This window comes from Cherax quadricarinatus, chromosome 34 (assembly GCF_038502225.1).
Source record: "Cherax quadricarinatus isolate ZL_2023a chromosome 34, ASM3850222v1, whole genome shotgun sequence".
Lineage (NCBI taxonomy): Eukaryota > Metazoa > Arthropoda > Malacostraca > Decapoda > Parastacidae > Cherax > Cherax quadricarinatus.
In genome coordinates this window covers 26,267,579-26,283,364 of record NC_091325.1, presented here as the reverse complement: position 1 = coordinate 26,283,364, position 15,786 = coordinate 26,267,579, and the positions used below count along the sequence as shown (strand labels likewise).

Genomic DNA, 15,786 nt, shown 5'->3' with positions numbered 1-15,786 from the left:
GTCTAGTGACTTTCTTGATACAGTTCAGGATTGCTTTTTAGAACAGGTTGTGACAGAACCAACTAGAGGAAACAATCTGTTTGACTTGGTTCTTGCCAACAAAGATTCACTAATTAATAATCTTGAGGTTAATGATGAGGTTGGGGAAAGTGATCACAAATCACTTAGTTTCAATATATCATGGAATTACCAAGATAACTGCAATCAAATCTCTGTCCCAGATTTTAGCTTGGCCGACTTCATGGGATTGAAAAATTACCTGGTTGGGCTAAATTGGGATGTCCTGACTATGGGTCAGGTAGGTGATCTTGGTTGCCAATATGACGTTTTCCAGAGCATACTTCTAGCTGCCCAGACAACTTTTGTTCCGAGTAGGGACATTAGATCTAACAAAAATGATCCCAAATGGATGAACAATAGATTAAAACATCTCATTGGTCAAAAGAGAGGCATATATAGGCGTATCAAAAGAGGGGATGGGCAGTTAAGAAATCAATATATTCAATTAAAGAGAGAAATAAAGAAAGGAATAAGAAAAACAAAAAGGGATTATGAGGCTAAAGTCGCAAGGGATTCAAAGACTAACCCAAAAGGGTTCTTTCAGGTATACAGAAGTAAGATTAGGGACGAAATTGGCCCACTTAAGAGTAACTCTGGTCAGATCACTGATAGTGATAAGGATATGTGTGAAATTCTCAATACCTACTTCCTCTCAGTTTTCACCCAGGAAGATACTAGCGATATTCCTGAAATAAAAGATTATGTAGAACAGGGCGATGATAAACTATCCACGATTGCGGTAACTAGTGACATGGTCCTCAGACAAATAGAGAAACTAAAACCTAACAAATCCCCAGGCCCTGATGAACTGTTTGCAAGGGTTTTAAAGGAATGTAAAGAGGAACTTAGCATACCTTTGGCTAATCTTTTTAACATATCACTACAAAGTGGCATAGTGCCTGATAAGTGGAAAATGGCAAATGTAATACCTATTTACAAGGCAGGTGACAAGTCCTTGGCTTCGAACTATAGACCAGTAAGCCTTACTTCCATAGTGGGAAAATTTATGGAATCAATAATTGGCGAAGCAATTCGTAGTCATCTTGATAGGCACAGATTGATTAATGAATCTCAACATTGTTTCACAAAGGGGCGTTCCTGTCTTACGAATTTACTAACTTTTCTCACTAAGGTGTTTAAGGAGGTAGACCATGGTAATGAATATGATATTGTGTATATGGAATTCAGTAAAGCTTTCGATAGTGTTCCACACCAGAGACTATTGAGGAAACTTAAGGCACGCGGAATAGGAGGAGAAATTTTTTCCTGGGTAGAGGCATGGCTGACAAATAGGCAGCAGAGAATTTGCATAAATGGGGAGAAATCAGAATGGGGGCACGTCACAAGCGGTGTTTCTCAGGGGTCAGTGTTGGGCCCGTTGTTGTTCACAATTTTCATAAACGACATAGATGAGGGAATAAATAGCGACATAAGCAAATTTGCTGATGACACCAAAAAAGGCCGTTCAATTCATTCTAATGAGGACACTAGAGCACTCCAGGATGATTTGAATATACTGATACAATGGTCGGAGAAGTGGCAGATGCAGTTTAATATTGACAAATGCAAAGTTCTAAATGTTTGACAGTTAAATAACCATGCCACATATAAACTAAATAATGTGGATCTTATTACTACTTATTGCGAAAAGGATTTAGGAGTTCTGGTTAGCAGTAATCTAAAACCAAGACAACAGTGCATTAGTGTTCGCAATAAAGCTAACAGAATTCTTGGCTTCATATCTAGAAGTATAAATAATAGAAGTCCTCAGGCTGTTGTTCAACTCTACATATCCTTGGTTAGGCCTCATTTAGACTATGCTGCTCAGTTCTGGTCACCGTATTACAGAATGGATATAAATGCTCTGGAAAACGTACAGAGGAGGATGACAAAGATGATCCCATGTATCGGAAATCTTCCCTATGAGGATAGACTGAGGGCCCTGAATCTGCACTCTCTCGAAAGGAGTAGAATTACGGGGTATATGATCGAGGTGTATAAATGGAAAACAGGAATAAATAAAGGGGATGTAAATAGCGTGCTGAAGATTTCCAGCCAAGACAGGACTCGCAGCAATGGTTTCAAGTTGGAAAAATTCAGATTCAGGAAGGATATAGGAAAGCACTGGTTTGGTAATAGAGTTGTGGATGAGTGGAACAAACTCTCGAGTACAGATATTGAGACTAAAACGTTGTGTAGTTTTAAAAATAGGTTAGATAAATATATGAGTGGGTGTGGGCAGGTGTGAGTTGGACCTGACTAGCTTGTGTTGCTGGGTCTGGTGCCGTGTTCTTTCCTTGAGTGGAGGTGACCAGCCTGGGTGGGTCATTGGGCTAATCCGGGGGAGAGGGGTCATTGAGCTAATCCGGGGGGGGGGATATGGACCTGTTCCGCATGGGTCAGTAGGCCTGTTGCAGTGCTCTTTCTTTCGTATGTTATGTTCTTATGTTCTTAATGAACACTGGTTATACAAATTATACAATGAGACACTGGTATAATTATTACAATATGCACCAAATATCCTTGCCAAATATTTCCTGGCTTAGCAAATTAATTATAATAATAATAATAATAATAATAATAATAATAATAATAATAATAATAATAATAATGGTAATAATAATAATAATAATAATAATAATAATAATAATTATTATTATTATTATTATTATTTTATTATTTTTATTATTATTATTATTATTATTATTATTATTATTATTATTATTAGAATTATAAAAAAGACAATTATGATTCCTAGCCCTAACTTTGCTTAGCAAATTAACAGTTATAGCAATTACAATCCTCGCCTCACTGGGTTTAGCAAATAATTTATGTAAATACTCAAATACATTATTATTACAAATGTGCAAGAAATACAATTCAAGCCCCACTGGGCATGCAAATCCAACTAACTGTGGCAACTATAATCCACTACACAAACACCATTAATTATTTCTAATTATATATGAACCCAACAATCCCTTTCTATCTATCAAATCATTAAATTAAATAAAATTTTCATTGGTTACATATCCGATTCGATGGACTAAAGGCTTATGTGAATTATTATTTTATGTGAGCAAATTACGTGCAGGAGGTTGAGAGGTTTACCTGAATTATTACCTGCAAGTAATTTGGGTGAGGTAAGTGGGAGTTAGTCACAGCAGGTCGCCGAACTGTCACTCCCTCAATGCCCATTCCCTACCACTCTCATAAAACGCTAGACCTGACATTAAATTAATAATTACAATATTAAAACCAGCTACTCTGGTAAATTAAAGTTGTGTGGTCTGTATATGATTAGGCTTGCTGGGTTAACAGAATGTAATTTTTGGACATATATTATAACAGCGTTATTAGAAAGGAATTTTGTATTGCCACTTACCATTTAATTACTGGATTACAATTATTAATTTTTGGAAACACACCCTAATGCTATCACTACAGCTAGAATTTATGATGGCCAATGCAAAAACTACTATACATTATGGTATGCATCACTTAGCTATGGTGTATTATTGGGAAGGATTGGAATCCTCTATTTTTCTGTCCTTGTTGCCGAATTGTATGGGTTTTCCACATTAATTATCCCAAATCTTCAGCAATTTCTAAATTACGGATTGAGGCCGATGTACACCAGTTGACCTACGAGAACACCTGATTACATTGCAAAATTCAGACAAGTGTTCACACATTCAATTTCAATATGGCGTCTCTCGTGTGGCGTCACTCCCCCCGGCTGTTCTACCTCCCCACTCTCTGGAAATTTCTCGAAAGTTTCAAATCAGCATCATATTTTATTACATAATTATTGTATTATTCAAATTTACATATACTGAATTTACGAAAATCTAAAATTTCCACAAGTAGTTTGGTGTGGAATGCTTGGAGTGAGGGGTTATGGGAGGTGCGGGAGGGTCACTGTACACTACACGCGGTACAAGCACAGGAAGAAGGGCGAGGGGCAGTCACTGTACACTACACGCGGTGCAAGCACAGGAAGAAGGGTGAGTGGCAGTCACTGTATACTACACGCGGTGCAAGCACAGGAAGAAGGGCGAGGGGCAGTCACTGTACACTACACGCGGTGCAAGCACAGGAAGAAGGGTGAGTGGCAGTCACTGTATACTACACGCGGTGCAAGCACAGGAAGAAGGGTGAGTGGCAGTCACTGTATACTACACGCGGTGAAAGCACAGGAAGAGGGGTGAGGGGCAGTCACTGTACACTACACGCGGTGTAAGCACAGGAAGAAGAGTGAGGGGCAGTCACTGTACACTACACGCGGTGCAAGCACAGGAAGAAGGGTGAGGGGCAGTCACTGTACACTACACATGGATTGCACATTGTTGTTCACACTGTCTTGCTTACAATAAACACAACATTTATTTGTTTCCCATATGCATTATATAATATGTGGGTATGTGCACTGCTTAAAACCAGTGTGTTCTCTCATCTTTACCTACACACCCTGCCTCTTTCCCCTCCCTCGTGGCGTGGGGAAGGAGACACTGAATAATCCCTACCTCGTTACTCTCAACACCACATGCTTCCCACATCATATGCCTCTAATTATTCAATGCATCGACACATATTCCTTTTTAAGCGAACTGGAAGAATGGCACCTGTGCTGGAGGTAAATGTGTTTATGGAGGCGTCTCGAAGTTTGTGTATACGTGGCTGGCACCAACATATGGTAAAACATTTATAGATATTTAAAAAGAAAAGGTGGAAGTATACTATGATTTTTACTGCTGGATAAAATTAATGTCACTGTCACTGTTGTTAATACTTCTGCTACTCCCTCTATCATGCTCTATGAGCTCATTAAAGTTACTTTTGCACCTACAGTTTATAATCAGGCTATGCGGCGTATCACTGCAATATCGCGCCGAAGATGTGAAAGATATTTATTGTGGTTCCTATCGATGAAATTTAAGATTTGTCCTTACTATCGAATTACCATCCAATCAGTCTGATCAAAATTGGTGGCAAAATATTAGAATAATAATAATAATAATAATAATAATAATAATAATAATAATAATAATAATAATAATAATAATAATATTATTATTATTATTATTATTATTATTATTATTATTATTATTAATATCTTTATTTCTACAAGTACGTGTGTATGGTATACAGGCTTAGCTGACATCAGTGACATACTACTGTATAGAGCATTTCGAGTAAATTAAGTCAATTTTGTCCCAGGATGCGACCCACACCAGTCGACTAACATCCAGGTACCGATTTTATTGATGGATGAACAAGGACAACATGTGTAAGGAAACACGCCTAATATTTCCACCCTTGCCGGGAACTGAACCACGAACCCTCAGAGTGTGAAGTTAGAGCTTTATCTACCAGGCCACGGGTCACCCAAATAATGAACAATTAGAAGCCATCTTGGTGAACTTAATCAATTAATCATTCGCAATAAAGATTCCCAAGGGATCGGTCTTGCCCAGTAGACTTCAGTTTTTTCTTCAACACAGTATATGAAGAGGTGAGCCATGTTCAACAATATATAGCTGTTTACCTGGACTTCAGTAAGGCTTTTCGTGGAACTCCACACATAAAATTGTTGAAGAAAGTGGCAACACAGAATTGAAGAAAACTTTTCTCATGAATTGAGGCATGGCTGACTAATAAGCAGCAGAAAATTTGCACAAATGGGGTGGAATGAGAATGAGGACCCATCCCAGCGTATAATTTACATTGTTTACATTGTGAGTTCTGCATGCATATTTATGCACAAGGACTCTATTACGTAGATTATGTAATCATTGTTTGTTGCACGTTCCACACGGGATCTTGTAGACGCCTGCTTCAGTGCTGTGGTGATTTTTGTTTTTTGATTTCGTTAATTCATGAAAGGGATTAACTGGAGAGCCAAGGTTACACTGGTGGCCAGGATGACGATGATTTCTTGTTTGTTATCTTTGTTTTTTTCTCAGGTTTGTTGAGAATGTCCTGTCGTTTGGAGTCAAGGGTGAAGTAGATGGGATGTTGCAGCTTCTTAAAAATGGATCTGATAAGAAGAATTTCGCCAACATAATGTAGTCAACTAACATAGGATGAGAATATATTTGCAAACCTTAACCATAATTATGGATAACAGTAGATAGTTCTTACTCAAGATTAATGTAGATACTCCTCATCAGGTAGCTCTAGTGCGGACTTAGCAATTTTCTGTTGTCTTCTTTTTCCTTGTTCTCCCTTGTACTTCACTGATACTATTTCCATTCTATATTTTTTATCTGTAGAGATACTATTCAAATTTATCTTTATGCATGATTTCATGAGGTTGATAAAGTATGGTATGGTATTAATAGATTAATGTGGAGATGTTAGGTGACAGCAGCTAGCTTTACGTTCCTTGTTTTTGTCTGTTAGGTCTTTCAGTAAGATTGATGGCAAGAACGGGGAAGGGAAGGACTGAGGTACGATAGAACACAGACAAAGTTGCTGCCTAACCTCTTTGAGTGGGTTTTAAGAGAGAAGTTTTTTTTACTTAGTGACGAGCGTTTAAGGTCTTCCTTCTGCTGATGTCAGAAATCCTGTTAATGTCTCCTGAGTGGCGTAGATAAGCGTTACTAATGATGTTCAGGAATTCAGAGATTTAGATGGATGTTTGGAAAGAAGTCGTGCACGTTGGCGTGGTGTGTACTGATACCTGATGGAATGGTCTCATTGGAATATAAATTTAAAGTTTTAAGGAGAGCGTACCTACTAGCTGCTTTCGTGATGCTGGGGACGAGGAAGTAGAGTTTCTTACCTGGTTTGGGGCCCTTTAAAATCATGCGGGCGTCAGATAAATTGTTATTGGTGGCTCCCTCAAGTACACTGGTTGTGTGAGTCTTGTATGTGTTGGTATCTTGGAGAAGACACTAACACATGATGTTGCAGTTATTTGCTAAATTCTCCAGAGCTTTAATGTATGTGCTGGGCAATATTAGATGAGTTCACTGTATGTTTCTGTAAGAATTCCCTTTACTGAACCTTTCTTGAAATCCATTTTCCTGACATTGAAGTTCATAGTTTTAGTTCAAGCAGCCTTCAGTGCCACCAGTGAGCTTGGAAAGTTAATGATGAATTAGACACTTGTGCAGCATCTGGGTATCTATATTCTCTAAACTTTTCACCAATCAGTGGCTTTATCAATACAATACAGAAGACTGTACAATACTGATAAAATCACTGGTTGGAGAAACGTCTACAGAATAAAAATACACTGACGTTGCACATGTGTCTAATTTATCATCTGGTCGGTATAATACATTATTGACATACGTTTTAAAGATCACAGTGAAGAAGAGGCTGTTATTGGGACAATGTTTCAATGGTAAAGCTGTACATAGAGCGAAACATGGTTCCAGTGAAGCTAGTTCTGTAACGCAGATTTTCCTTATTACAGGAGGGAGAGTGAAACCATGAGGTAAACACATGCCAGAACACAAACATAATCCACACTAAATTAGTCATGTAATATTAAATCTTAAATCTGATTGCAGAATGAACTTCAAATGAAAATAGATAAAACCAGTAAGAAGAGAGAGGATACATCCGCCAAGAACGTCGTCACCACCAGCACAGACTCCACTACTACCTCCAACACCACCACCATCACCACCACCATCAGTGACACCATCAAGGCACCACTGAGGCTCGAGGCACCGCCGGGCAGCCTCACTACCACAACTAAAACACCGCCGGAAAGTCTCCTAAATGGAGACATCGTTGTCAGGTTGGTACAGTGACAGCAGTAACAAACGTCAATATTTTACGAAATAAACTGAAAATAATTATTGCTTCTGTTATTGTTATTCTTCTTCTTCCTCTTCTTCTTCTTCTTCTTCTTCTTATTATTATTATTATTATTATTATTATTATAAGAAAAAGCATTAAATATTGAAATCTGTTAATAATTATCATGGGTGTTAAAGAGAGGACTTGAGCTAAGTTTAAGGTAGTCAGGAAAATAAACATTAATATTTTAGGGAAATACTAAGCCTCAGAAGATGCCACAACACCTGGGATGTGATACAGGAAGGTGATGATAGCCACAGTTGCCTGGATTAACAGTGAATCACAAGTACCGTAATATTTACAGTAACCTCAAAGCTTGTATCTCCTCTATATTACACCTGTATTAAACCAAGTAAACAATAATTAAAGACGAAAATACAACGAAATAAACTACAACATATTGATCATTTTAGAAGTTTAAAAGATAGAAAGATGTACGTACGACAATATTATCTCCTTCTCTGGCTTAGTAGTGTATGATCAGTATCAGCAGTAACATTAGTATAACGCTGCTAGGCTCAGTGTTCTATGATCAGTACCAGCAGTAACACTGGTATAACCCTGCTAGGCTCAGTGTTCTATGATCAGTACCAGCAGTAACACTGGTATAACCCTGCTAGGCTCAGTGTTCTATGATCAGTATCAGCAGTAACATTGGTATAACGCTGCTAGGCTCAGTGTTCTATGATCAGCACCAGCAGTAACATTGGTATAACGCTGCTAGGCTCAGTGTTCTATGATCAGCACCAACAGTAACACTGGTATAACGCTGCTAGGCTCAGTGTTCTATGATCAGTACCAGCAGTAACACTGGTATAACCCTGCTAGGCTCAGTGTTCTATGATCAGTATCAGCAGTAACATTGGTATAACGCTGCTAGGCTCAGTGTTCTATGATCAGCACCAGCAGTAACATTGGTATAACGCTGCTAGGCTCAGTGTTCTATGATCAGCACCAACAGTAACACTGGTATAACGCTGCTAGGCTCAGTGTTCTATGATCAGCACCAACAGTAACACTGGTATAACGCTGCTAGGCTCAGTGTTCTATGATCAGCACCAGCAGTAACACTGGTATAACGCTGGTAGGCTCAGTGTTCTATGATCAGCACCAGCAGTAACACTGGTATAACGCTGCTAGGCTCAGTGTTCTATGATCAGCACCAGCAGTAACACTGGTATAACGCTGCTAAGCTCAGTGTTCTATGATCAGTACCAGCAGTAACACTGGTATAACGCTGCTAGGCTCAGTGTTCTATGATCAGCACCAGCAGTAACACTGGTATAACGCTGCTAAGCTCAATGTTCTATGATCAGTACCAACAGTAACACTGGTATAACCCTGCTAGGCTCAGTGTTCTATGATCAGTATCAGCAGTAACACTGGTATAACGCTGCTAAGCTCAGTGTTCTATAAGCAGCACCAGCATTAACACTGGTATAACGCTGCTAGGCTCAGTGTTCTAAGATCAGTACCAACAGTAACACTGGTATAACGCTGCTAGACTCAGTGTTCTATGATCAGCACCAGCAGTAACACTGGTATAACGCTGCTAGGCTCAGTGTTCTATGATCAGTGCCAAGAGTAACACTGGTATAACCCTGCTAGGCTCAGTGTTCTATGATCAGTACCAGCAGTAACACTGGTATAACGCTGATAGGCTCAGTGTTCTATAAGCAGCACCAGCATTAACACTGGTATAACGCTGCTTGGCTCAATGTTCTAAGATCAGTACCAGCAGTAACACTGGTATAACGCTGCTAGGCTCAGTGTTCTATGATCAGTACCAACAGTAACACTGGTATAATCCTGCTAGGCTCAGTGTTCTATGATCAGTACCAGCAGTAGCACTGGTATAACGCTGTTAGGCTCAGTGTTCTATAATCAGCACCAGCAGTAACAGTGGTATAACGCTGCTTGGCTCAATGTTCTAAGATCAGTACCAGCAGTAACACTGGTATAACGCTGCTAGGCTCTGTGTTCTAAGATCAGTACCAACAGTAACACTGGTATAACCCTGCTAGGCTCAGTGTTTTATGACCAGTACCAGCAGTAACACTGGTATAACCCTCCCAGGCTCAATGTTCTATGATCAGTACCAGCAGCAACACTGGTATAACCCTGCTAGGCTCAGTGTTCTATGATCAGTACCAACAGTAACACTGGTATAACCCTGCTAGGCTAAGTGTTCTAAGATCAGTACCAGCTGTAACACTGGTAAAACCCTGCTAGGCACTGTGGTCTATGATCAGCACCAGGAGTAACACTTGTATAACGCTACCAGGCACAGTGTTCTATGATCAGTACCAACAGTAACTCTGGTATAACCCTGTTAGGCTCAGTGCTCTATGATCAGTACTAGCAGTAACACTAGTATAACCCTGCTAGGCTCAGTCTTCTATGATCAGCACCAGCAGTAAGACTGCTATAACTCTGCTGGGCTCAGTGTTCTGTGATTAGTACCTGCATTAACACTGATATAACCCTGTCAGGATCATTTTTCTATGATCAGTACCAGCAGTAACACTGATATAACCCTGTTAGGCTCAGTGTTCTATGATCAGTACCTGCAGTAACGCTGGTATAACCCTGCTAGGCTCAGTGTTCTATAATCGGCACCAGCAGTAACACTTGTATGACCCTGCTAGGCTCAGTGTTCAATGATCAGTACCAGCAGTAACACTGCTAGGCTCAGTGTTCCATGATCAGTACCAGCAGTAACACTAGTACAACACTGCTTTGTTCAGTGTTCTATGATCAGTACCAGCAGTAACACTGGTACAACACTGCTTTGCTCAGTGTTGTATGATCAACACAAGCAGGTAAATACCATCATCATAAAACTGTATTGCGCCAGAAGCACTTACGATCAAAAACATTTATACTCATTTTTCTTTGCACATTTGTGTTTCTATATATTTTTGTTGCCCTTCTATTTTGTTGTTCCATTCTTCCCTCCAATTATCAATAATTGTGAAGGCTTACTCAGCCCTGTAATATCTTAAGTAGGTCTCACCAAGGCTGGCTCCTCCTTAGGAAAATTAATGAATAAAAAAAAATTAAAATACAAATATAAACACTTGATTGTTATAATTGAAAATATAAAACATTTAAATATGAACTTTTATCCTACGTGAAGGAGATATGAAAAATGAAATAAAAAAAATGACATTTGAATTCAACGCTGATATGTACAGTTAGACTGTGGTGTCTGGTTGATGTTGACACTGCGCACTGTAGAAATTGTAGGGGTTGCTGATGATGTGGGGGACAGGGGTCACAGCTGTTGAGTGACAACCCAACGACTAGTTCGTCACAGTGTCTCTAGCCTTGAATAATCAGTCAAGATGATAGGAACGCAGGTCTTTCACCACTACAAAGATGAGGGGTAGTTGCCTGGGGTTGGCTATACTCAGATATGTAGATAAAAAGTGACGTCCCAGAACTCATGTGAAGTTTGTATCCTTCAACATTATTTTTGTAGTTGCCAGATGACCCAAGCTGACTTTCCAAGCTTGAAAGAGACAAAAGTTAACCACTGCTTGAGAAATCACTCTCCATGATAAATAAAGCATTTAATAGAATGGTGAGGATTTAAAAGCCAAACATGGAAATCAAGGCAGAATGAACTACGTATTAGAATTGGTTAAAAGTGAAGTTTTTAACCAATACATCCACTAAAATAGGAGCAGAGGCTTTTACTTACAGTTGTGCTGGGAGCTGTGAGTCAAGTGATTATCCATTTGGTTGGAGCCCCACACGTCACCTTTCCGGGTGGAGAAAAGGGGGGGGGGGGTAGCGGGAGCTAAACACTGGCCCTACCTTAACAAGCAGATTGGCAATCAAACTATCGTCACCATATACTCGCTTGCTACTCCTATCTGTTGAACTCTTCCCTCACACTCCCCCATACCAAGACTTATAGTCAAGGAGTATAAGAAGAATGTGCGAGGAAAAAGTTCTAAACCGGGAAAGTCGCGTAAGGTACCAAATCTTCTACTGACTGTCACGACTTAATCAGTCAGAGAAATAATTGGATGAGCCATTGATATACACAATATGAAACTTAAATGCTTGGAGTGCCAATGTCCACCTCAAGAGGCGACTGTTGGTTTCCCTTAAAATTTCTAGGTATATCAAAGGTTTGTGATCGGTCTCTAAAATGAATCTTTTCCCAGTAAATAAAATTTAAGTTTGGAAATACCCCACACAAGGGCTAAACATCCCTTCTGTATGGTGGAGTATCTCGTTTCTGCAGGAGGGAAGTTTTAGATTTAATAAATATACAGAAAATAGGAGTGTGTGTGTGTATTTTGTGCAGTAAGCACCTGACACCTATTTCAAGAACTATACTTTTTTGTAACCTATGAGTACATGCTTGACCAAAAATAAGTGTGCTTGAGTTTGTGCCACGTCTTACGATAGGCCAAGTGTTTGGTCACCGACAAATCATGAGCCATTTGAAGAACAGTCTCCCGGCATGGTTTAGGAACAACAAGGAGGGAATAATCTATCACTGAAGAATGAGATTTAAATACAGATTTATATAAGGTACCATTAATATATTCAAACTTATGTGATACGTATCTCCCGTGGATAACTTTGTTGTTAAAAGCATGATTATGACAATCCCGATGTGAAGGGCAATCCTGCTGTAAAATGACAAAGTCATCCTTGGACATAAAATCTGGGAAAATGAAAGGACTTATGGTGGGAGAAGAGGAGGTAGGTGAAGCCGGGGTTATGGTCTGAGCCCAAGTCAAGACATTGAGAGTGCCGGAGGCAATACCCTTACTTTCACCTGACGAGTGGACATGTGATCCTGCTACTTCACTATCGAGAGCAGTATCATCTGTTTCTACCCCCAAATGAACCATATGAGACAATGCAGCTTCCGGTGCGGAATTGTTAAGGGGCTTATTTAAATTGCAAAGAAGAGGAGCTGGAAAACTTGGGTCCACGGGTGGTGATGAAAGATCCGCCCCCGAAGGAAGAATGGCACATTTAACGTTACCCACTATTATAGAACAAGTAGTAATTGGGGCTAGTACCGCATTAGTCCAACATGTGAACCATTTAGTTTTCAAGTAACAACGTATTGTAGGAAAAGTATTTTCACGACCCAAGTAGTCTGAAAGAATAGAGGACACACGAGAGGTTTTAAAGTTAGGGAACAGTTTGTCCGAAATTACGATGCACGTACATCCAGTGTCACGAAATATGGCTGAGACTTTTATACCATTAACTGTTCCTGAACAGAAGGGTGTTTGGTCATTACCATCAAAAAAACATCTGTCAACTTTCTCTATTTTTTTGGAAGGACAACCTGGACGTTTATGTTCAGTACCACCACACTGATGACATGTTGGTATAATAGCTGATTTGTTTTCTACTGTAGGCTTCTTAACCTTTGGTTCAGGTGAACCATTGCCCTTAGGAATCGATCCCTTTAGGTCTTTATAGGAATTGTGAGCCTCAGCATACAAGTCAGCGGCCTAATCAACTTCCTCAGCTTTAATCAGGTTACGTTCTCTAATGAATGTTTGTATCTGGTGGGGAAGAGCTGTCAGGAACTGGTCAGCAACCATGAAATCTCTAAGAGATTCATAACTGTGATCAATTCCTGAGCTCTCTATCCAAAAGTCGAACAAACGAAAGAGTGTTACCTGTAACTGCTGAAAGTTTTGGCCATGCTGTAAGGTGACATACCTGAAATCTTTCCTATAAGAATTTGTGGTCTTTTGGTTTGCTTTAAGGATTGCCTTCTTAAGTATGTTATAATTACATATGATATCCTGCAACAAAGTTGCATAGATATTCAAAGCTGTACCGGAAAATAACATACCTAACCTGGTAGCTCAGGTGTCAGCTGGCCATTCACAGAGGGTAGCGGTATTTTCAAACCTAATAATGTATGAAGTTAGGTCTTCCCCCTCTGTCAAGGGAGGTAAATTAGGTGTTGCATTATGTTGACTAGCTGTATGATGTTCAATTACTCCTTCCTCTAATTGCCATTGTGAAAAAGTTAACTTTTTATCTTTCTGTCTCTCTCACAACTCATTCTCTCTAGCTTTTTCCTCACGTTTTCTAGCTTTTTCCTAAAGTTCTCTATCTTTTGCTCTTTCCTCAAGTTCTCTTAATTTAAATTGTTCCTCACGTATTTTAGCTCTCTCCTCATGATCAAGTCTATCACGCTCCTTTTTGTCTTCTCTCTATCTTTCTATTCTTTCTCTTTAAATTCTTTCCTGGATCTTAGTGATAATGAAAGCTTCTAAAATTTTCCCCTTTATTCCTAACTTACTCCCAGTGTTCATCCAAAATTGGTATTCCTCCATGCTTGCAAGAATAACTTAAACTACCAGGGGAAAATGAAACAGATATATCAAAGAAAATGGTGGGTTCAATTCCTGCTCCACTCAAACTGTAAATAAATCGGAGGGTTCGATCCCTGCTTCGATTAAACAGTATGTATCAAAGAAAACGGAGGGTTCTATGCCGGCTCCGACCAAACAGTAAGTTGAATGGGGTCACTTGACTATCCAATCTTCTCACCAACAAATCAAGAGTGTCCTACAACAGTTCCCTTGATATAATAAATATAACTCAATGAAACAGCTTGTCACTGGAAAGTCTCGGGTCCCTAGAGTCTATTCCTCCAAATCGTTTAAAGCTCAAAAACATAGGTGGCAGAATTAACTAGTATATCCTGCCTTGACTTGACTTACAATAAATTGAGACTATAACAATCACCAAATCTTTTAAATACCTGTACTGTAGTCCTACCATAGAGAATGATCACTTATGGCTGGTGGTAGCCGTCTGTGGTATGCAGCTATGAAGGTCCAATGGTAAATTCGAGATGGAGTTCAAACTTGATTCAGTCGAGTAATTCTGGCAAGGTCGCCGCTTGTGAAGGCTTACTCAACCCTGTAAAATCTTTAGTAGGTCTTACCAAGGCTGGCTCCTCCTTAGGTAAAATTAATGAATAGAAAAAGAAACATACAAATATAAACACTTTATTGTTATAATTGAAAATATAAAACATTTAAATATGAACTTTTATCCTACGTGAAAGAGAAATGAAATATTAAATAAAAAAATTATATTTGAATTCAACACTAATATGTACAGTTAGACTGTGGTGTCTGGTTGATGTTGACACTGCGCACTGTAGAAATTGTAGCGGTTGCTGATGATGTGGGAGAAAGGGGTCACAGCTGTTGAGTGACAACCCAACGACTAGTTCGTCACAGTGTCTCTAGCCTTGAATAATCCGTCAAGATGATAGGAACGCAGGTCTTTCACCACTACAAAGATGAGGGGTAGTTGCCTGGGATTGGCTACACTCAGATATGTAGATAAAAAGTGACGTCCCAGAACTCATGTGAAGTTTGTCTCCTTCAACACTACTTCTGTGGTTGCCAGATGACCCAAGCTGACATTCCAAGGTAGAAAGAGACAAAAGTTAACCACTGCTTGAGAAATCACTCTCCATGATAAGTAAAGCATTTAAAAGAATGGTGAGGATTTAAAAACAAAACATGGAAATCAAGGCAGAATGAACTACGTCTTAGAATTGGTTAAAAGTGAAGTTTTTAACCAATACATCCACTAAAATAGGAGCAGAGGCTTTTACTTACAGTTGTGCTGGGAGCTGTGAGTCAAGTGATTATCCATTTGGTTGGAGCCCCACACGTCACCTTTCCCGGTGGAGAAAGGGGGGGGGGGGTAACGGGAGCTAAACACTGGCCCTACCTTAACAAGCAGACTGGCAATCAAACTATTGTCGCCATATACTCGCTCGCTACTCCAATTTGTTGAACTTTTCCCTAACAATCATTGTCCCAGAGCTCAATCACTAGCGCACTCAACTCACACACTGAGATCCAGGGGTCGATCCCCGGTTTG

The 15,786-nt window shown here is 39.5% G+C and overlaps 1 protein-coding gene across 3 annotated transcripts in view; it reads left to right on the top strand.

Annotated features, from left to right (window-relative positions):
- The window catches only part of LOC128693799 (putative mediator of RNA polymerase II transcription subunit 12), a 369,550-nt gene that overhangs the window by 169,561 nt on the left and 184,203 nt on the right, over positions 1 to 15,786 (top strand). For all 3 annotated transcript variants that reach the window (XM_070091239.1, XM_070091237.1, XM_070091238.1), the window contains exon 5: positions 7,584 to 7,816. In XM_070091239.1, the coding sequence (XP_069947340.1) occupies positions 7,584 to 7,816 (233 nt within the window). The remainder of the gene's footprint in view (positions 1 to 7,583; positions 7,817 to 15,786) is intronic.